The sequence below is a fragment of the Biomphalaria glabrata genome, chromosome 2, assembly GCF_947242115.1.
Source record: "Biomphalaria glabrata chromosome 2, xgBioGlab47.1, whole genome shotgun sequence".
Taxonomy (NCBI): Eukaryota; Metazoa; Mollusca; class Gastropoda; family Planorbidae; genus Biomphalaria; species Biomphalaria glabrata.
The window spans coordinates 34,135,221-34,160,646 of NC_074712.1; the positions used below are offsets into that span (position 1 = coordinate 34,135,221).

Here is a 25,426-nt window from a genome sequence, read left to right on the forward strand (position 1 = left end):
TGCAGTAATGTTATACTGTCTTTAGGTTCTTACTTTACAAAACTCTGCAGTAATGTTATACTGTCTTTAGGTTCTTACTTTACAAAACTCTGCAGTAATGTAGGCCTACTGTCTTTAGGTTCTTGCTTGACAAAATTCTGCAGTAATGTAGGCCTACTGTCTTTAGGTTCTCGCTTGACAAAACTCTGCAGTAATGTAGGCCTTCTGTCTTTAGGTTCTTGCTTGACAAAACTCTGCAGTAATGTAGGCCTTCTGTCTTTAGGTTCTTGCTTGACAAAACTCTGCAGTAATGTTATACTGTCTTTAGGTTCTTACTTGACAAAACTCTGCAGTAATGTTATACTGTCTTTAGGTTCTTACTTGACAAAACTCTGCAGTAATGTTATACTGTCTCTAGGTTCTTACTTGACAAAACTCTGCAGTAATGTTATACTGTCTTATGGTTCTTGCTTGACAAAACTCTGCAGTAATGTTATACTGTCTTTAGGTTATTACTTTACAAAACTCTGCAGTAATGTTATACTGTCTTTAGGTTATTACTTTACAAAACTCTGCAGTAATGTAGGCCTACTGTCTTTAGGTTCTTACTTTACAAAACTCTGCAGTAATGTTATACTGTCTTTAGGTTCTTGCTTGACAAAATTCTGCAGTAATGTAGGCCTACTGTCTTTAGGTTCTTGCTTGACAAAATTCTGCAGTAATGTAGGCCTACTGTCTTTAGGTTCTCGCTTGACAAAACTCTGCAGTAATGTAGGCCTTCTGTCTTTAGGTTCTTGCTTGACAAAACTCTGCAGTAATTTTATACTGTCTTATACTGTCTTTGAAGCGATTCAAACTCGAACAAGTCAGTTGTGCAGCCAAGTAGTTTTTGCTACACATTTTCTCTCCATGAACACACGCTCTCTCTCTCTCTCTCTCTCTCTCTCTCTTTCTTCTGTCTCTTTCTGTTTCCCTTCCTCTCTCCCATATATTCTTTTCCCCCCCCCCCCGTACTTTCAGAATATTTCACTTCATGAACCTGCAAATGTAAATTTCACTTTCAAAAGTATATGCGTATAGAAAACATTTTTTAATATAAGTATCTGTATATATATATATATGTTTGTGTGTAGATATATATTACCAGTTCAAATGGCAATCCTTCTTCACGTAGAAATGTTCTTTATGTCACGTGGTTCTTTCAAAGAACGTCAAGACGGCTCTAGGGTGGAATAGAAACAGGAACGAGACGTCAATAAATGTCACGAAGCTGTTTGTGTGTATGTGCGTGCGTCATATCTCTGTAACACCTACATGTCTAGAATATTGTCATGTCTTTGTGTGTGTGTGAATGTAGGTTTCTTTGTTTGCTTTCTCTTTCACCGCCTTAGTCACTCTCTCTCTCTCTATCTCCCTCTTTCTCTCTGACACTGTATTCCATGACCAGAGCCTCATTCATATTTGTGTAACGCCATGTTAAGAGAAATCAACTCTGTTAGATTGAAAAATTGTTGACCAAACTTTGTGTTTGTTTCCCCTTGAGGTGAACAAGAAAAGAACTCTGGTCAGATTCAGAAAGATACTTACATTTTGTTTGGTTTTCTTACAGTTCTCAGACGTCTACAGCCACTCCAAGACTGCGCCAACCGCAGACCACAACACCTAGAGGAGCCTTGACCACCAGCGCTCCAGCGGACCGTGGAGGAACCGCTCAGCCCACTAGGACTACGCTTACCACCACAGTGACTTACAGTAATGTTACCAGGTACCCGGAAGTAAAGGTCTCCCATGGCAACGATTCCAGTGACGACACGGGTCAACAGTGTAAGATTTCTGAAAACATTGGAGCAGCATGTAAGTTGTTGGACTGTTTGTTATATCTCGTGATCTGTAAGCTGTTTCGCTGTTTGTTATATCTCGTGATCTGTAAGCTGTTTCGCTGTTCGTTATGTTAAGTGACATGTAAATTATTTATCTGTTCTTCATATCAAATGAAATATAAATTGTTGCTCTGTTTTTTGTTTAATCACGTGTTATGTAAGTTGTTTAACTGTTTGTTATATCACGTGACATGTAAGTAGTTTGACTGTTTGTTATATCACATGACATGTAAGTAGTTTGACATTTTGTTATATCACGTGACATGTAAGTAGTTTGACTGTTTGTTATATCACATGACATGTAAGTAGTTTGACTGTTTGTTATATCACATGACATGTAAGTAGTTTGACTATTTGTTATATCACATGACATGTAAGTAGTTTGACTGTTTGTTATATCACATGACATGTAAGTAGTTTGACTGTTTGTTATATCACATGACATGTAAGTTTTTTGACTGTTTGTTATATCATGTGACATGTTAGGTGTTTGTGTATCATGTCACGAGGCATTTGATTGTGCGTGTTATATCATGTGACATGAGCTGTTTTGCTGTTTTAATAAATCACTTGACTTGCAGATTTGTTTCAGTAGTTGGTTATACCAAGTGACATATTAGTATATTAACTAATAACTAGTATTCTCTCTTCCGTTCATAAATGGTTGCTTATCTTTCCTTTGAACATAATTATATTAATGGCACACACAGAATAACATGCCGGTGAAATATAAAAGGACTCAAATACATTGAAGAAACCTTTAGACTTTTTTTTCTTTCTTTTAATGAACTCCTTCAAAACATTCATTCAATAATTCCTGCTACAACATTGACTTGACGTACATTGTCCCACAACCGTTGAGGTCAGAAACCTACAACGTAATAGCACTCACATATACATATATATATTGATACAACTGAACAACTTGAGCTGCTTTTATATCTTCTTAGCTTAAACTTCACTTCCGGTAACAATTCATTTCAAATCTATAAAGTACTAGAAACTGACCTCAAATCTATAAAGTACTAGAAACTGACCTCAAATCTATAAAGTACTAGAAACTGACCTCAAATCTATAAAGTACTAGAAACTGACCTCAAATCTATAAAGTACTAGAAACTGACTTCAAATCTATAAAGTACTAGAAACTGACTTCAAATCTGTAAAGTACTAGAAACTGACTTCAAATCTATAAAGTACTAGAAACTGACTTCAAATCTATAAAGTACTAGAAACTGACTTCAAATCTATAAAGTACTAGAAACTGACTTCAAATCTATAAAGTACTAGAAACTGACTTCAAATCTATAAAGTACTAGAAACTGAGTTCAAGTCTATAAAGTACTAGAAACTGACTTCAAATCTATAAAGTACTAGAAACTGACTTCAAATCTATAAAGTACTAGAAACTGACTTCAAATCTATAAAGTACTAGAAACTGACTTCAAATCTATAAAGTACTAGAAACTGACTTCAAATCTATAAAGTACTAGAAACTGACTTCAAGTCTATAAAGTATTAGAAACTGACTTCAAATCTATAAAGTACTAGAAACTGACTTCAAATCTATAAAGTACTAGAAACTGACTTCAAATCTATAAAGTACTAGAAACTGACTTCAAATCTATAAAGTACTAGAAACTGACTTCAAATCTATAAAGTACTAGAAACTGACTTCAAGTCTATAAAGTATTAGAAACTGACTTCAAATCTATAAAGTACTAGAAACTGACTTCAAATCTATAAAGTACTAGAAACTGACTTCAAATCTATAAAGTACTAGAAACTGACTTCAAATCTATAAAGTACTAGAAACTGACTTCAAATCTATAAAGTACTAGAAACTGACTTCAAATCTATAAAGTACTAGAAACTGACTTCAAATCTATAAAGTACTAGAAACTGACTTCAAATCTATAAAGTACTAGAAACTGACTTCAAATCTATAAAGTACTAGAAACTGACTTCAAATCTATAAAGTACTAGAAACTGACTTCAAGTCTATAAAGTATTAGAAACTGACTTCAAATCTATAAAGTACTAGAAACTGACTTCAAATCTATAAAGTACTAGAAACTGACTTCAAATCTATAAAGTACTAGAAACTGACTTCAAGTCTATAAAGTATTAGAAACTGACTTCAAATCTATAAAGTAGGGGAAGGTGGGGTGAAATGTCACAAGGGTAAGTTGTCACAAACACTATATCGATATAATGTGATGCGCTATCAAAAATGTGAAACTACAGCTGAGATGTTTACGGAAACATTTACAAATAGTTATAAATGAAGTCGATACCTTTTCGCATTTTAAAATTATCACGATTCATTGTTTTTGACTGTTCGGAAAGTGGAATTTTATTTTTGTGTAATTTTGTTGAAAAACACTTATAATTTTGAGATGATTGTCTAACATTACACTGTTTCATATCTCTGTGTATTAGTTACACATTGAAATTAGTTTTTTTTCAAAAAGCTCGACCCAATAAAATGTTATTAAAATAAATGTTCTGGAAATTGTTGTGGGGCAAGTTGTCACACAGGTTGGGGTAATTTGTCACAGTTGTGACAACTTGCCCCAATGAAGATTAAGCATTTTGAAAACAAATTTTAATATTAATATTTGTTTATTAATAATTATTTGTTTTATTGATTCCTTTTTATGGTGATACCTAATAGATACCTAAATAGTATTAAGCGACTTTCTCTTTAAATAATGCTGTTTACAAAGGTTATGCCAGCATCAACATACAGAAAAGATGTTCTCCTAGCGCAACATTTATTTTAGGAAAGAAGTTACCTAGTCCTACTATTTAGATAGGTTGGAAGTGGGTGCATTGCTGAAAGAAGTGAACAGATATTTTACAAATATTATATAGAAAAAAATAAACATTATTTTGAAGAAAAACCTACAGCTTTTCTTGTTAGGTCCAAAACTTTTCAGAACCTTCACATATATATCATTATTTCACGACGGCCAGTCAAGGAAACTACTACAAGAACAAAGTCTTGACTTAATATGCTATTTCTTTTAGACATAGCAAGATATGTGATTTTTCAAATGTATGACATTTTACCCCATGCCTGTGTCAACTTACCCCGGTGTGGGGAAAATTGTCACAACCTCAACCCAGCCTTTTTTTTGTTGTATAACTTTGATAAATAAAGAGATAAAGTTTATTTCATTTACTGTAATTGTTGTCTGAATGTTTAAGTTACAGCATGTTAAGTTTGGTGAGAATCAATGAATTCTAAATATGTTTAAAACATCAAAATCTGAAAACTGTGACAACTAGCCCCACCTTCCCCTACTAGAAACTGACTTCAAATCTATAAAGTACTAGAAACTGACTTCAAATATATAAAGTACTAGAAACTGACCTCAAATCTATAAAGTAGGCCTACTAGAAACTGACTTCAAATCTATAAAATACTCAAAGACTTGTAACAACTTATGGACCTGCTACAACTCAAGGACTTTGAAATGCTCAGGAATTCACAACAAGTACAGGACACCCCCCCCACACACACACACACTAACTTTCCCCCAATTTTAAATCGTCTTTTCTAGAATCATAGAAACTTCTGTCCCAGCTATTTCTCGTATTCATCACATTCCAGAAACTGACTTATGCAAATTTTTTCCTGACCAAATTTTTTCCTGACCTCTAGCTCTGATTGGTTAAATATAATTAATACGTTTTGACTCCTGTGAACTTGTTTTGACCTTAACCCATGCCAGAAAGAGAATGAGGTCACAGATTTGATTCTTGACATAATATAATAATGTAATAATCTTTATTGCCCGTAAGGAAATTTGTCTTACACCATTACACCAAACAAAACCAAAATGTCCATTCACACCAGACTCACTCATAATTTATATGTGAAAAGTTAATTATGCCATTAGGATACTTTACAAACTACAAACTGCGACAAGACGAGGACTGTGTGTGTGTGTTTACGTGTCAATATCTGGGATTGACTGTCCATGTCATTGAATACATCACCAAATGATTTGAACAAAAAAAAAAGGTTTTATTTTTTAATCTTATGACCAGGTTCTGCACTCTTAGCCGGTGACATCTCACCCCCTGTCACGGCCTAGTTCTTGTTGTAGGCGTGATGACGCGAATGTCGTGTGTTGTAGATACCTCTTCTGGTACTACTATAATGTTCTTCGTAACTAAATACTTTCTCACCCGCTCTAGATTTGCAAGTGCGTAAGAACACTAGTATACTAAAGTCTCCAACGACAACATTTAGAATCATTGATAAACACACTGGTAGCAGACATGAATTTTATTCACACAATAATATATCACAAAAGATATTGGCGACTTCAGCCATCACAAATTATACGTCCAAAGAAATATGTTCTGAATACAAATCAATTATAATAACTTCAATACTTCAATACGTATACATAACTCTGCTGTCAAAAAATATCCATAGCACTCCTCTCGCTCTGAGAGTCTAATATCTACTGAGGTGTCCACTTGACCAAGCAAAATCTCGTGCTGACCGCACGCAATAGTTAAGTGACCACTGGTCACCAAATATTACAGGGGTTCTAAAACTGATACATGACACCCCCCCCCATTTCATAAACGAATCATCCTAATTATTTATTTGAAGACATTTTGTTATTTTGTTCTGATTGTTTCTAGAACGTAGTTCTTTACCAATGAAAACAGAAGAAACATTCACACAACAAACTAGATCTATAGAACTGGCACAGTGCGTGATCCATCCGAAGATTGACCGACACGACAGTAATGGACTTTATTTTGTTGCGCTTCTTGTGAAATGTCAGGTTGGGTGTGAATTGTTTCATAGAGATGCTAATAATTCGTTGATTTTCTACATCTATTTTATTCTTTCTTATTTTCAAATTTAGGCCTATATTAAGATCAACAAATTAGTTTATATCAAGTATCCAGAAATAAATCACACTTGATATTTAACATAGAAAGAAAACTAAATTTGTTCACGGATTTTCTCCATTTCCAGAAGTTTCCCGTTAATCTATACTGGCAGAAGAAATACAACCAACCTTATTTTTAATTTAGTGATTTGAGACAATCACACCATAGTTACAAAAAACACACACACACACAGACATACCCACACACCCACACACACCCACACACACACACACCCGCACACCCACACACACACCCACACACTAGTGTTTTGTTTCTAAATCAAAGAGAAGGGAAGGGGGGATTAGAAAACAAGAAACAAACACGTACAAGCGGGGGGGGGGGGGTGACATTACATTAGAAAACAAAAAGAAAACTCTAGTTATCTTATATCACATATCAAATGAAGGGAGACCCTAATCAGCTAACATCACATATCAAATGAAAAGAGCGGCATTGGTCAGCTAACATCACATATCAGATAAAATTGGCGGCATTGGTCAGCTAACATCACATATCAAATTAAAATTTGGCATTGGTCAGCTAACATCACATATCAAATGAAAAGGGTGGCATTGGTCAGCTAACATCACATATCAAATTAAAACGGCGGCATTGGTCAGCTAACATCACATATCAAATGAAAAGAGCGGCATTGGTAAGCTAACATCACATATCAGATAAAATTGGCGGCATTGGTCAGCTAACATCACATATCAAATGAAAAGGGCGGCATTGGTCAGTTAACATCACATATCAAATGAAAAGGGTGGCATTGGTCAGCTAACATCACATATCAAATAAAAGGGCGGCATTGGTCAGCTAACATCAAATATCAAATTAAAAGGGCGGCATTTGTCAGCTAACATCACATATTAAATTAAAAGGGCGGCATTGGTCAGCTAACATCACATATCAAATGAAAAGAGCGGCATTGGTCAGCTAACATCACATATCAAATTAGAAGAGCGGCATTGGTCAGCTAACATTACATATAAAATGAAAAGGACGGCATTGGTCAGCTAACATCACATATCAAATGAAAAGATCGGCATAGGTCAGCTAACATCACATATCAAATTAAAAGGGCAGCATTTGTCAGCTAACATCGCATATCAAATTAAAAGGGCGGCATTGGTCAGCTAACATCACATATCAAATGAAAAGAGCGGCATTGGTCAGCTTTCATCACATATCAAATTAAAACGGCGGCATTGGTCAGCTAACATCAAATATCAAATTAAAATTTGGCATTGGTCAGCTAACATCACATATCCAATGAAAAGGGTGGCATTGGTCAGCTAACATCACATATCAAATTAAAACGGCGGCATTGGTCAGCTAACATCACATATCAAATGAAAAGAGCGGCATTGGTCAGCTAACATCACATATCAGATAAAATTGGCGGCATTGGTCAGCTAACATCATATATCAAATGAAAAGGGCGGCATTGGTCAGTTAACATCACATATCAAATGAAAAGGGCGGCATTGGTCAGCTAACATCACATATCAAATTAAAAGGGCAGCATTAGTCAGCTAACATCACATATCAAATGAAAAGGGCGGCATTGGTCAGCTAACATCACATATCAAATGAAAAGAGCGGCATTGGTCAGCTATCATCACATATCAAATTAAAAGGCGGCATTGGTCAGCTAACATCACATATCAAATTAAAATTTGGCATTGGTCAGCTAACATCACATATCAAATGAAAAAGACGGCATTGGTCAGCTAACATCACATATCAAATGAAAAGAGCGGCATTGGTCAGCTAACATCACATATCAGATATAATTGGCGGCATTGGTCAGCTAACATCACATATCAAATGAAAAGGGCGGCATTGGTCAGCTAACATCACATATCAAATGAAAAGAGCGGCATTGGTCAGCTTACATCACATATCAAATGAAAAGGGCGGCATTGGTCAGCTAACATCACATATCAAATGAAAAGAGCGGCATTGGTCAGCTTTCATCACATATCAAATTAAAATTTGGCATTGGTCAGCTAACATCACATATCAAATGAAAAGGGCTGCATTGGTCAGCTAACATCACATATCAAATTAAAACGGCGGCATTGGTCAGCTAACATCACATATCAAATGAAAAGAGCGGCATTGGTCAGCTAACATCACATATCAGATAAAATTGGCGGCATTGGTCAGCTAACATCACATATCAGATAAAAATTGGCGGCATTGGTCAGCTAACATCACATATCAAATGAAAAAGGCGGCATTGGTCAGTTAACATCACATATCAAATGAAAAGGGCGGCATTGGTCAGCTAACATCACATATCAAATGAAAAGGGCAACATTGGTCAGCTAACATCACATATCAAATGAAAAGAGCGGCATTGGTCAGCTAACATCACATATCAAATTAAAAGGGCAGCATTTGTCAGCTAACATCACATATCAAATGAAAAGGGCGGCATTGGTCAGCTAACATCACATATCAAATGAAAAGAGCGGCATTGGTCAGCTAACATCACATATCAAATTAAAAGAGCGGCATTGGTCACCTAACATTACATATCAAATGAAAAGAACGGCATTGGTCAGCTAACATCACATATCAAATGAAAAGAGCGGCATTGGTCAGCTAACATCACATATCAAATGAAAAGGGCGGCATTGGTCAGCTAACATCACATATCAAATTAAAAGGGCAGCATTTGTCAGCTAACATCGCATATCAAATTAAAAGGGCGGCATTGGTCAGCTAACATCACATATCAAATGAAAAGAGCGGCATTGGTCAGCGTTCATCACATATCAAATTAAAACGTCGGCATTGGTCAGCTAACATCACATATCAAATTAAAATTTGGCATTGGTCAGCTAACATCACATATCAAATGAAAAGAGCGGCATTGGTCAGCTAACATCACATATCAAATGAAAAGAGCGGCATTGGTCAGCGTTCATCACATATCAAATGAAAAGGGCGGCATTGGTCAGCTAACATCACATATCAAATTAAAAGGGCAGCATTTGTCAGCTAACATCGCATATCAAATTAAAAGGGCGGCATTGGTCAGCTAACATCACATATCAAATGAAAAGAGCGGCATTGGTCAGCGTTCATCACATATCAAATGAAAAGGGCGGCATTGGTCAGCTAACATCACATATCAAATTAAAAGGGCAGCATTTGTCAGCTAACATCGCATATCAAATTAAAAGGGCGGCATTGTCAGCTAACATCACATATCAAATGAAAAGAGCGGCATTGGTCAGCGTTCATCACATATCAAATTAAAACGTCGGCATTGGTCAGCTAACATCACATATCAAATTAAAATTTTGCATTGGTCAGCTAACATCACATATCAAATGAAAAGAGCGGCATTGGTCAGCTAACATCACATATCAAATGAAAAGGGCGGCATTGGTCAGCTAACATCACATATCAAATTAAAAGGGCAGCATTTGTCAGCTAACATCGCATATCAAATTAAAAGGGCGGCATTGGTCAGCTAACATCACATATCAAATGAAAAGAGCGGCATTGGTCAGCTTTCATCACATATCAAATTAAAATTTGGCATTGGTCAGCTAACATCACATATCAAATGAAAAGGGCTGCATTGGTCAGCAAACATCACATATCAAATTAAAACGGCGGCATTGGTCAGCTAACATCACATATCAAATGAAAAGAGCGGCATTGGTCAGCTAACATCACATATCAGATAAAATTGGCGGCATTGGTCAGCTAACATCACATATTAAATTAAAAGGGCGGCATTGGTCAGCTAACATCACATATCAAATGAAAAGAGCGGCATTGGTCAGCTAACATCACATATCAAATTAGAAGAGCGGCATTGGTCAGCTAACATTACATATCAAATGAAAAGGACGGCATTGGTCAGCTAACATCACATATCAAATGAAAAGATCGGCATAGGTCAGCTAACATCACATATCAAATTAAAAGGGCAGCATTTGTCAGCTAACATCGCATATCAAATTAAAAGGGCGGCATTGGTCAGCTAACATCACATATCAAATGAAAAGAGCGGCATTGGTCAGCTTTCATCACATATCAAATTAAAACGGCGGCATTGGTCAGCTAACATCAAATATCAAATTAAAATTTGGCATTGGTCAGCTAACATCACATATCAAATGAAAAGGGTGGCATTGGTCAGCTAACATCACATATCAAATTAAAACGGCGGCATTGGTCAGCTAACATCACATATCAAATGAAAAGAGCGGCATTGGTCAGCTAACATCACATATCAGATAAAATTGGCGGCATTGGTCAGCTAACATCACATATCAAATGAAAAGGGCGGCATTGGTCAGTTAACATCACATATCAAATGAAAAGGGCGGCATTGGTCAGCTAACATCACATATCAAATTAAAAGGGCAGCATTAGTCAGCTAACATCACATATCAAATTAAAAGGGCGGCATTGGTCAGCTAACATCACATATCAAATGAAAAGAGCGGCATTGGTCAGCTATCATCACATATCAAATTAAAAGGCGGCATTGGTCAGCTAACATCACATATCAAATTAAAATTTGGCATTGGTCAGCTAACATCACATATCAAATGAAAAAGACGGCATTGGTCAGCTAACATCACATATCAAATGAAAAGAGCGGCATTGGTCAGCTAACATCACATATCAGATATAATTGGCGGCATTGGTCAGCTAACATCACATATCAAATGAAAAGGGCGGCATTGGTCAGCTAACATCACATATCAAATGAAAAGGGCTGCATTGGTCAGCTAACATCACATATCAAATTAAAACGGCGGCATTGGTCAGCTAACATCACATATCAAATGAAAAGAGCGGCATTGGTCAGCTAACATCACATATCAGATAAAATTGGCGGCATTGGTCAGCTAACATCACATATCAGATAAAATTGGCGGCATTGGTCAGCTAACATCACATATCAAATGAAAAAGGCGGCATTGGTCAGTTAACATCACATATCAAATGAAAAGGGCGGCATTGGTCAGCTAACATCACATATCAAATGAAAAGGGCAACATTGGTCAGCTAACATCACATATCAAATGAAAAGAGCGGCATTGGTCAGCTAACATCACATATCAAATTAAAAGGGCAGCATTTGTCAGCTAACATCACATATCAAATGAAAAGGGCGGCATTGGTCAGCTAACATCACATATCAAATGAAAAGAACGGCATTGGTCAGCTAACATCACATATCAAATGAAAAGGGCGGCATTGGTCAGCTAACATCACATATCAAATGAAAAGGGCGGCATTGGTCAGCTAACATCACATATCAAATTAAAAGGGCAGCATTTGTCAGCTAACATCGCATATCAAATTAAAAGGGCGGCATTGGTCAGCTAACATCACATATCAAATGAAAAGAGCGGCATTGGTCAGCGTTCATCACATATCAAATTAAAACGTCGGCATTGGTCAGCTAACATCACATATCAAATTAAAATTTGGCATTGGTCAGCTAACATCACATATCAAATGAAAAGAGCGGCATTGGTCAGCTAACATCACATATCAAATGAAAAGGGCGGCATTGGTCAGCTAACATCACATATCAAATTAAAAGGGCAGCATTTGTCAGCTAACATCGCATATCAAATTAAAAGGGCGGCATTGGTCAGCTAACATCACATATCAAATGAAAAGAGCGGCATTGGTCAGCTTTCATCACATATCAAATTAAAATTTGGCATTGGTCAGCTAACATCACATATCAAATGAAAAGGGCTGCATTGGTCAGCTAACATCACATATCAAATTAAAACGGCGGCATTGGTCAGCTAACATCACATATCAAATGAAAAGAGCGGCATTGGTCAGCTAACATCACATATCAGATAAAATTGGCGGCATTGGTCAGCTAACATCACATATCAAATGAAAAGGGCGGCATTGGTCAGCTAACATTACATATCAAATGAAAAAGACGGCATTGGTCAGCTAACATCACATATCAAATGAAAAGAGCGGCATTGGTCAGCTAACATCACATATCAGATATAATTGGCGGCATTGGTCAGCTAACATCACATATCAAATGAAAAGGGCGGCATTGGTCAGCTAACATCACATATCAAATGAAAAGAGTGGCATTGGTCAGCTTACATCACATATCAAATGAAAAGGGCGGCATTGGTCAGCTAACATCACATATCAAATGAAAAGAGCGGCATTGGTCAGCTTTCATCACATATCAAATTAAAATTTGGCATTGGTCAGCTAACATCACATATCAAATGAAAAGGGCTGCATTGGTCAGCTAACATCACATATCAAATTTAAAACGGCGGCATTGGTCAGCTAACATCACATATCAAATGAAAAGAGCGGCATTGGTCAGCTAACATCACATATCAGATAAAATTGGCGGCATTGGTCAGCTAACATCACATATCAAATGAAAAGGGCGGCATTGGTCAGCTAACATCACATATCAAATGAAAAGAGCGGCATTGGTCAGCTAACATCACATATCAGATAAAATTGGCGGCATTGGTCAGCTAACATCACATATCTAATGAAAAGGGCGGCATTGGTCAGCTAACATTACATATCAAATGAAAAAGACGGCATTGGTCAGCTAACATCACATATCAAATGAAAAGAGCGGCATTGGTCAGCTTACATCACATATCAAATGAAAAGGGCGGCATTGGTCAGCTAACATCACATATCAAATTAAAAGGGCAGCATTAGTCAGCTAACATCACATATTAAATTAAAAGGGCGGCATTGGTCAGCTTACATCACATATCAAATGAAAAGAGCGGCATTGGTCAGCTATCATCACATATCAAATTAAAAGGCGGCATTGGTCAGCTAACATCACATATCAAATTAAAATTTGGCATTGGTCAGCTAACATCACATATCAAATGAAAAGGGTGGCATTGGTCAGCTAACATCACATATCAAATTAAAACGGCGGCATTGGTCAGCTAACATCACATATCAAATGAAAAGAGCGGCATTGGTCAGCTATCATCACATATCAAATTAAAAGGCGGCATTGGTCAGCTAACATCACATATCAAATTAAAATTTGGCATTGGTCAGCTAACATCACATATCAAATGAAAAGAGCGGCATTGGTCAGCTAACAAGACATATCAGATAAAATGGGCGGCATTGGTCAGTTAACATCACATATCAAATGAAAAGGGCGGCATTGGTCAGCTAACATCACATATCAAATAAAAGGGCGGCATTGGTCAGCTAACATCACATATCAAATTAAAAGGGCAGCATTGGTCAGCTAACATCACATATCAAATGAAAAGGGTGGCATTGGTCAGCTAACATCACATATCAAATGAAAAGGGCGGCATTGGTCAGCTAACATCACATATCAAATTAAAACGGCGGCATTGGTCAACTTACATCACATATCAAATTAAAAGGTTGGCATTGGTCAGCTAACATCACATATCAAATGAAAAGAGCGGCATTGGTCAGCTAACATCACATATCAAATTAAAAGAGCGGCATTGGTCAGCTAACATCACATATCAAATGAAAAGAGCGGCATTGGTCAGCTAACATCACATATCAGATAAAATTGGCGGCATTGGTCAGCTAACAACACATATCAAATGAAAAGGGCGGCATTGATCAGCTAACATTACATATCAAATGAAAAAGACGGCATTGGTCAGCTAACATCACATATCAAATTAAAACGGCGGCATTGGTCAGCTAACATCACATATCAAATGAAAAGAGCGGCATTGGTCAGCTAACATCACATATCAGATAAAATTGGCGGCATTGGTCAGCTAACATTACATATCAAATGAAAAGGGCGGCATTGGTCAGCTAACATTACATATCAAATGAAAAAGACGGCATTGGTCAGCTAACATCACATATCAAATTAAAATGGCGGCATTGGTCAGCTAACATCACATATCAAATGAAAAGAGCGGCATTGGTCAGCTAACATCACATATCAGATAAAATTGGCGGCATTGGTCAGCTAACATCACATATCAAATGAAAAAGGCGGCATTGGTCAGTTAACATCACATATCAAATGAAAAGGGCGGCATTGGTCAGCTAACATCACATATCAAATGAAAAGGGCAACATTGGTCAGCTAACATCACATTTCAAATGAAAAGAGCGGCATTGGTCAGCTAACATCACATATCAAATTAAAAGGGCAGCATTTGTCAGCTAACATCACATATCAAATGAAAAGGGCGGCATTGGTCAGCTAACATCACATATCAAATGAAAAGAGCGGCATTGGTCAGCTAACATCACATATCAAATTAAAAGAGCGGCATTGGTCACCTAACATTACATATCAAATGAAAAGAACGGCATTGGTCAGCTAACATCACATATCAAATGAAAAGAGCGGCATTGGTCAGCTAACATCACATATCAAATGAAAAGAGCGGCATTGGTCAGCTAACATCACATATCAAATTAAAAGGGCAGCATTTGTCAGCTAACATCGCATATCAAATTAAAAGGGCGGCATTGGTCAGCTAACATCACATATCAAATGAAAAGAGCGGCATTGGTCAGCGTTCATCACATATCAAATTAAAACGTCGGCATTGGTCAGCTAACATCACATATCAAATTAAAATTTGGCATTGGTCAGCTAACATCACATATCAAATGAAAAGAGCGGCATTGGTCAGCTAACATCACATATCAAATGAAAAGGGCGGCATTGGTCAGCTAACATCACATATCAACTTAAAAGGGCAGCATTTGTCAGCTAACATCGCATATCAAATTAAAAGAGCGGCATTGGTCAGCTAACATCACATATCAAATGAAAAGAGCGGCATTGGTCAGCTTTCATCACATATCAAATTAAAATTTGGCATTGGTCAGCTAACATCACATATCAAATGAAAAGGGCTGCATTGGTCAGCTAACATCACATATCAAATTAAAACGGCGGCATTGGTCAGCTAACATCACATATCAAATGAAAAGAGCGGCATTGGTCAGCTAACATCACATATCAGATAAAATTGGCGGCATTGGTCAGCTAACATCACATATCAAATGAAAAGGGCGGCATTGGTCAGCTAACATTACATATCAAATGAAAAAGACGGCATTGGTCAGCTAACATCACATATCAAATGAAAAGAGCGGCATTGGTCAGCTAACATCACCTATCAGATATAATTGGCGGCATTGGTCAGCTAACATCACATATCAAATGAAAAGGGCGGCATTGGTCAGCTAACATCACATATCAAATGAAAAGAGCGGCATTGGTCAGCTTACATCACATATCAAATGAAAAGGGCGGCATTGGTCAGCTAACATCACATATCAAATGAAAAGAGCGGCATTGGTCAGCTTTCATCACATATCAAATTAAAATTTGGCATTGGTCAGCTAACATCACATATCAAATGAAAAGGGCTGCATTGGTCAGCTAACATCACATATCAAATTAAAACGGCGGCATTGGTCAGCTAACCACATATCAAATGAAAAGAGCGGCATTGGTCAGCTAACATCACATATCAGATAAAATTGGCGGCATTGGTCAGCTAACATCACATATCAAATGAAAAGGGCGGCATTGGTCAGCTAACATTACATATCAAATGAAAAAGACGGCATTGGTCAGCTAACATCACATATCAAATGAAAAGAGCGGCATTGGTCAGCTAACATCACATATCAGATAAAATTGGCGGCATTGGTCAGCTAACATCACATATCTAATGAAAAGGGCGGCATTGGTCAGCTAACATTACATATCAAATGAAAAAGACGGCATTGGTCAGCTAACATCACATATCAAATGAAAAGAGCGGCATTGGTCAGCTTACATCACATATCAAATGAAAAGGGCGGCATTGGTCAGCTAACATCACATATCAAATTAAAAGGGCAGCATTAGTCAGCTAACATCACATATTAAATTAAAAGGGCGGCATTGGTCAGCTAACATCACATATCAAATGAAAAGAGCGGCATTGGTCAGCTATCATCACATATCAAATTAAAACGGCGGCATTGGTCAACTTACATCACATATCAAATTAAAAGGTTGGCATTGGTCAGCTAACATCACATATCAAATGAAAAGAGCGGCATTGGTCAGCTAACATCACATATCAAATTAAAAGAGCGGCATTGGTCAGCTAACATTACATATCAAATGAAAAAGACGGCATTGGTCAGCTAACATCACATATCAAATGAAAAGAGCGGCAATGGTCAGCTAACATCACATATCAAATGAAAAGGGCGGCATTGGTCAGCTAACATCACATATCTAATGAAAATAGTCCCCCTTTGTCATCAGACATCTGAGGGAAAAACGAAACCTAACAGTTTTTATACTGAAACACTTTGAGGTGAACGGTACATCTATTTCTGAGTGTATGTTTGTGTTGGTATGTGAGTTTTTTATGTATAAAATTCATCTTACTAACATTAATCGTTGTTTCAGTTCTCGGCAAGAACCTTAAACCCTAACCTGTCCCTTATTCTTTTGGGATACCACAACCGTTTCTCTTCTTTCCTCTCTTCCTTTTGCCAGAAATAGTCTTAACCCTAGACAGTCCCACGGATATATACATATCAATTGTTATATAAGTAACTCTTTCTCGAGCTATAAGGGAATTCGCCATGAATCTATACCAATCGCTCTCTTCTGTCTTAGAAATGTAATGATTTTTAGTTTTCAAATTTTGGTAATAATGCAATCCCATTTTGCGGAATTTAAAATAGAATGGGTTATTAATCACAGAACTAAATATTCACGCAAATCTATGATATAAAGTCATTTCCTTTTAGTTTCCAATGAGATATTGTACAATCCTAGATCTAAATAATGTAAACTTGTCGATTTTAATCATCTTATGATTTTAGATTGTACATTTAAATACATTGATTACCTAGATCTTTATAGTTAATAAGTTTGAGACGAGGGTGCTCTTTTTTATGATATTCAATTACTCGGACTAAACATTAGAATGATTTTTAGTATTAGGCCTTATACATTACACAGGTTGGGTTTGAACATTTTTATACAGTGTTACAAGATCGGCGCGTCCAGTCTAGGTATAATATATAGATATAGATATAGGTATGTGGACCAACCCGTCCATTCTCTAATGTAGTTTTTCAATCGCTACAAACCAACTAAAAACAAGCAAAATATTTAAAAAAATATGTATAAAAATACCTTAAAAAAGCTTATCTCATGAGGACAACCTCATATTTACAACAATTTCTATCAATACTAAAAGTTTAATATCCCTTTTTGGATATTAAATGAAATTAATTAATAACCACTATTTAATTAACTAACTGATGAATTTTTTTTATTGATGCGTATGTTGTCATCCAAAATTGTGCAAAGTTTTAAGAAAGGGGGAGAAATCACGTGTTCGGAATGTGTACCTGGCAGAAAAACAAAAAGTGCGAGCTGAAGAAAGCCTTGTAAACAGACACTCCCCTAGGCCACTTACAACTGGACTGTTTCATGTTGTTGGCTAGCGAGACTAAATAGAAATGACCCTACAACTGGTTAAAGTACGCAGTACAACGGAGACCAAAAAAATGAGGCGAGGGGGTGGAGTGGGACACTATGTTGAGAATGGGGCGGGTGTGACAGTTACAGAAAAGAGTTCAACGAGAACAGTGGAGGGGATGGGGCGGGTGTGACAGTTACAGAACAGAGTTCAACGAGTACAGTGGAGGGGATGGGTCGGGTGTGACAGTTACAGAACAGAGTTCAACGAGTACAGTGGAGGGGATGGGGCGGGTGTGACAGTTACAGAACAGAGTTCAACGACTACAGTGGAGGGGATGTCAGTTTGGTCCAGCGATGTTTCATTTTGTTGTGCTCAATGATTGTGTGCATTTCTCTCTTGGGGGGAAACAAAACAACACAAAAAGCAGTAGAACTTCATCTTTAGGTATTTTCAAGTCTAAATGTTCATTTCAATGTAACTAGTATGCAATACATGACTACGAGCTAATAGTTGTGTACGTACTTTGATCTTTTTTGAAAGATTGCACAGTGTACAAGTGTACACGATAGTTATTCATGGCCTTCCATTTTTACGTCATTTCTGTTCTCTGACGTCAACACACGAATTCGCCCCATTGTACATTCTCACCAAAGCTGTTACCCAACCGTATCATGGTCCCAACCCTTTCTTTTTTGCCTCTGTATGTAATTCTAAAATTTCAACCACACTGCAATCCAACCGTAACACGGTCCCTTTTTTGAAGTAGTAGACAATTAGCACTATTGAATCTGATGTCTATAATGATCAGTGGCCTAGCTAGGGAGGAGGTTGAGGGAGAATTTGAAAATCCCTCCGGGCCCCCACTTGGGGGGGGGCCCAAATGAATGTTTTTTACATTAAAAATTAAATATTACGCAAATGCAGCCCCCCCCCCAAAGAGGTCAAGCCCCCTCGGGCCCCCAAACGATGGAAAATTCCTAGCTACGCCCCTGATAATGATAAAGGATATAATAAATAAAAGGTAAAAGAAATATCAAGCTACTTCTAGGGAAAAACAAACAAACTAATACATAAAGACACTAACGCGACAGCTATCACTTAACATGAAAAAACTTGAAAGTAAACAACAACACTTCTGAAGCTGATAATTAGTCTCAACTATAACATATGTCCATTGCAGCTCAAGTCAGAAACTTTATTTGAGTAACTTGTCTCTTGTCTCAGCTACACCTAAATTGAATCATATTTGTAAAAGTGTCATAGTGACGTCTTTATGCTAATGTTATTTCTTTGTATAAGTCACGTGGCTTCTGCTGGATTATCAACGTGGAGGCTTAAAAAACTTGAAGGTGCACTTTTTTAAAACGGAACAAGAAATTATTTACAGAATGAGAAAATAGTCCGTGGTGTATTTTTATTGGATTAGCTGTAGTCAGGCGGAAGTAGTCTAGCTCTCTCCGATGCGGAGGTGTTTAGGTCTCTCTTATTTCTCCAATAATAATAATATGCGATCTATAACAAGCTTTAAAAATAGCTTTAATGACAGTAAATGGCTTTGTCTCAATATAGAACTCTATTCTATATTTGGAAAAGTGTCACGATGTCTAATTGAATGGTACCTTTCCAGAAACGCAATGCCAAAGTTGAATCTAATAATAAACTAAAATCAATAGCCACGTGACTCGAGGTCAAGGACGTCTCAATCGGCATAATTAAAATCTCAGCAGATGCCTGTGTCCATTAGTTTAAAATAAAAAATTCAAAGATGTGATGACTATAATCCCCATTGATAAGAAGACTAACCTATAGATACAGTCAATAAGTAGATTTCATTATTTGGTAATATTAACTTTGTGATCTTAGGGGAAACAAGAAACACTTAGATTCGTGATTTACGACATAGGTCAGTGTCAGATCTGAATATGCTATAAAGGATGTTCCGTACTCGGGATATTGTAGCCCTGCAATACTAATTTGTATTGCCTGTTTTTACTTCAGCCTGTCACCATAAGACCGTGCACTTTTAGAGAAGCAGCTTCTCAAAAACATCTTTATTTTTTAAAAGCGTTTGTCACTTTCTTTATTGAGCTCAGAGCTCAGTCAGTCATTGCAGGAAACATAATCATACATGTTTTAGAAAACAACAAATGATGACCAGATAAAGATAACTGAAGGTCCACTTTCAGTCTATGTTTCTGTCAACACCTGAATCCCTAGAGTTTACGTAGGACAAGACAATAGACAACAATAGACTGAAAATAATATGACAATAGACAACAATAGACTGAAAATAACAAGAAATTGACAACAATAGACTGAAAATAACAAGACAATAGACAACAATAGACTGAAAATAACAAGACAATAGACAACAATAGACTGAAAATAACAAGACAATAGACAACAATAGACTGAAAATAACAAGACAATAGACAACAATAGACTGAAAATAACAAGACAATAGACAACAATAGACTGAAAATAACAAGACAATAGACAGCAATAGACTGAAAATAACAAGACAATAGACAACAATAGACTGAAAATAACAAGACAATAGACAACAATAGACTGAAAATAACAAGACAATAGACAGCAATAGACTGAAAATAATAAGACAATAGACAACAATAGACTGAAAATAACAAGACAATAAACAACAACGCTAGTTAGAGAAAGAACAACATCTAGATATATAGACTTAGCCTACTCTTCACATACGGTGGTAGTACATAGCATGGGCGTAGCAGGGGGGAGGTGTGGTTGCAGTTAAATCCCCCTCTTCTATAAAACAAAACCAAAAAAAAAAGAATGCAAACGACAATCCCCAAATTCCAAGAGCATAGCTAAAGAAGATTTTGATTTAAAGACCCCATCCGAAATTAACGATAAAACCCCACTCTTCAATATAAGACTATCCATTCATCAGTCACCAGATTCTATGAGCGTATCAAAGAGGGGTTTTGTGTTTAAAACTCCCGCCAGCGGGTTTAGAGCTAGAAACCACCTCTTCAATATAAAAAAGCAAATTACACACTCAAAAGTCTATGATCGTAACCATAGTGGGTTTTGAGTTTAAACCCCCCCTTCAGCGGGGTTTGAAGCTAAAAAAAAATACCTCTTCAATATCAAAAAAAGCAAATTGCACACTCAAAATTCTATGAGCGTAGCCATAAGGGATTTTGAGTTTAAACCTCCCTTCAGCGGGGTTTGAAGCTAAAATAATACCTCTTTAATATAAAAAAAAAAGTAAATTGCACAATCAAAATTCTATGAGCGTAGCCAAGCCAGATGGTTTTTAAGTTTAAACCTATCCTCCATAGAATTTTTTTTGAAAAGTTTAAAACCCCTCCTGGTGGTTTTTAGCTTAAATATCCAATACAGAGAGTTTTGAGTTTGAAAACTTCTCTCTTCAATTTAATTCTAAATAAATATCCAATACAGAGAGTTTTGAGTTTGAAAACTTCTCTCTTCAATTTAATTCTAAATAAATATCCAATACAGAGAGTTTTGAGTTTGAAAACTTCTCTCTTCAATTTAATTCTAAATAAATATCCAATACAGAGAGTTTTGAGTTTGAAAACTTCTCAATTCAATTTAATTCTAAAGCAAACTAAAGTCAACAAATTCTATGAACGTAGCTCAGGGGGTTTTGAATTAAAAAAAACAAAACAACTCAGTTTAAAACCCTGCACAAATGATTTTGACGATAAAAACTTTCTTTTCGATATAAAATCTAAAGCAAACTACAATCACCTAATTCCAAGAGCGTAGCCCAGCGAGGTTAAAAATTTCTATTAGTGGCTGGGCTCCTTTAATAAAGTGCAGTGAAATTGAAAAACACTAAATGTGGCTCTACAAAGATGGCTAAGACGGATTGTAGGAGTCAGTTATAGAAATCGGATCTCAATCAAGGAAATCCTATGCCGTACTTAGTAAGGTTGTGACAGAGCGTCGCATGAGGTTTGCGGGACATGTTCTCCGACAAAATGAATTACGCATAATAAGATCTGCGATGACATGGGGACCATTACGCGGAAAGCGCAAACAGGGACATCCTATACAACGTGGAGCCACATTTTCATGGAGGTCCTCAGAGCAGTTGGGAAGAGGCTTCTGAGAAGCAGCTTGCCGCCCAGTGCGCTGAACGACGCTGTAGGATCTAAGTCAGTAAGAATAGAACATTATATTTTGGAAATAAAACTTTTTAATAGTAATATAATGCACTGTAGATACCTCAGAATAGGCATTTTGTTGGCTTTTAATACCGGAAATAGTGCTTGGCGTCGGAGGAGCGCAGTGATGGCAATGGCGGGGAGTATACAATTTTTCCACTAATTCAAGAAGAGCCTATTCTAGGGTACAATAAACGTCTTCCGAAAGAATGAAGGGTCAGTATGTAATAAAGATTAATTATGTACAAACATACACACGTACACACCTATATATATTATTTTTGCTTGGAAAGGGGGGGGGGTTGGAAGAAAATTTGCCCCCCAAACCCCCCCCCCTCCCCCCCGAAAAAAAATCCTGGCTACTCCCATGGTACATAGTGGAAGTCTGTATGAAACCTGGTGCCATTATCTGTAAATATATAAGAATTGTTTACTTGTTGAGTGGATCTTGTAGTTTATGTATCTCATTACCTTAAGGCATTACTATATTTTACTAAATAAACACAAAATCATGTACAGTCATGGACTAAGAATAATTGTACGAAATTTTAGAATGGAAAGTGGAAATAAAAAAGTGTATAAAATGTGTACCAGATAGACAGACGGAGTGAGTAAATATAAGCTTTGTAAACAAGCAAAATATATTTAAAAAAAAACACGAGCCGACCGCGGCAGTCGCAGCCATTTAGTGAGAAGATAACTTGTTCTCCCCACCCCCCTCCTTTTTTTTTTCTGAGTTGTTCTCTTTGTCGCCGCGAAAGTTATTTCCCTTATTCGATAACAATGGTGATAATTGATTGCCAGTATTTATTGACTAATTGGGTATTTTAAAAAATTGATTAATGTTTTGCTAGGTACAGTAAATAATTGTTTAAAGTATTAACTTGATCGGAGCGTGAAGGAGAAATACCGTTAACACTTGTTAAAGGGGACTAAACCCATTACATTTAGCCATATCTGTGAATACAGAAGTATTAATTTACCTTGTTGGTATCAAACATAATAATTAATTACCAGTAATTTATTTACTAATTAGTTACTTTTTTTGTATGCAATCATGTCTTGTCTATGCCAATGAATAATTATGCGAAGTTTCAACTTGATCCGAGAATGGGTGTGGGAGAAATAACATGTACACTTTTGTTACCAGACAGACAGAGTTGATATACGCTTTGTACAAATACTCAAACGATACGGCAATATATTGAACTCCTTATTTAGATCTAAATGTAGTATTAAGTCTACTAAGTAGACATTTAGTTGTACCATTGACAACCTGCACACAAATATAACTATTTTTGTCTCCCTTGCAGTGACATGCCCGACAACTCGAGGTAAACCAGGGGAGAGAAACATGTTTTATCTCTTCTGCTTCACCGGCTTCTTCGCCATCGAGTGCAGATGTCTGCCTGGACATTTTTTTAGCCGCTGCTTGCAGACGTGTGACGTCAACGACAATTTCAAGAAATGCCCACTCTTAAATTAGCATAATTAGATCAATCATCCCGACTGGTTTGATAATATTCAGTGGTTTTATCTCATCTTTCTTCCTTTATAAATCCTGTATCTCTACTGTTTCTTCATATGCCATATATAATTCTCAAATACAAAAGAGTATTTCTTGCATAGCTTTGCTACAACAATGTTATCTATAAATATACCTCCTTTCAGGGGCGGATTTAAGCATGTAGAGGTTCTTACACTTTTTTCGAAAACTTAAATAAATATCCACTTATTATTAATTAATAGGCTACGTAAAAGTAGGCCATATTACACAACAAAATAAAATAAATTATAAAATAAGCATATTTCAGTAACAAAAAATGTAAAATTGTTAGGTTTTATGCAATGCAGGAAATCTTGTCGGTCAAAATGTCTAACAAAATTGTTTAAAGAAAAAATGCAAAGCTGTTGATGGGTCAAATTATGGATTTTTCTCTACTGTGGGAGCTCCTAACTTGCGGAGCTGTTGATGGGTCAAATCATGGATTTTTCTCTACTGTGGGAGCTCCTACCTTGCGGAGTAGCCCCGCCTGCCCTCCCTTCTATCCGGCCCTACTTCCTGTTATTTTAAATGTTAATTGAGAACAAAGTCTATGTATCTTACAGATAATGTGCCATGCTATTGGAGATTCCCAGACTGCTGACAGTACTCTGTTGTTTGTTCACTTCATTCTTCTTTGATTCTAACATCAGATAGACCAACAAGCTTGCTATTTATGGATTGGTTCATTTGATGAACATCTCCAATTCATCTAGTTATGTCCCTTTCCCATTTCTGCTGACACGATGTCGAGTAACGAAGATAGTTTTAAAACTGTTTCACTCTTACAACTTGTTCTTTATATCAAGAGACAACCACACACACATTTAATCTTGTCCACTTCCTATTGTGTCAATGCATATGGTACACATTCTATACTGTTGCATGTCATTAGGATGTTACAGTTTTATTTAGTACTTCGTGTGATAGATGTAAATGTATTAAGCTGTCGAATGTTTACGTAAATAGATAAGCATACATTTCATCCCAATATTTTGCCATTGTTTATGATTTATTTATTCATGATTAAGTTCTTGTTATGCTTAGATAATACCAATGATTAAACTAATAAAACAATCAATGCATTGAGCTTCTAATTTGTCTATGGCATATCGCGGATACTATAGTAATGCAGAAGCAGGACTTGCTCACTGAGATGTATTTCTAAACTTAGTTTCACCATTCATTTGATTTTCCAGCTGGAAAGTGAATTCTGGGTAAGTTATAACCTCAAAAATAGTGCGTTGGCTGAGTGGTTAAGTGCTGGGTTCCGAACCTGGCAGTCCTTGGTTCAAATTTTGGAGAAGAATGTGATTTTAAATTTCGGGATTTTTAAGTTTCCTCTGAGTCTACCCAACTCTAATGTGTACCTGACTTTAGTTGGGGGAAGTAAAGGCGTTTGGTCGCTGTGCTGACCACATGACA

The 25,426-nt window shown here is 36.6% G+C and overlaps 1 protein-coding gene across 1 annotated transcript in view; it reads left to right on the plus strand.

Annotated features, from left to right (window-relative positions):
• LOC106079747 (chitotriosidase-1-like) overlaps positions 1–25,078 on the plus strand; it is a 174,250-nt gene extending 149,172 nt beyond the window's left edge. Inside the window, exons 10-11 of the mRNA XM_056020174.1 lie at positions 1,589–1,833; positions 23,772–25,078. Of these exons, the coding sequence (XP_055876149.1) occupies positions 1,589–1,833; positions 23,772–23,944 (418 nt within the window). The 3' untranslated portion in view covers positions 23,945–25,078. The remainder of the gene's footprint in view (positions 1–1,588; positions 1,834–23,771) is intronic.
• The last annotated feature ends 348 nt before the right edge of the window (positions 25,079–25,426 follow it).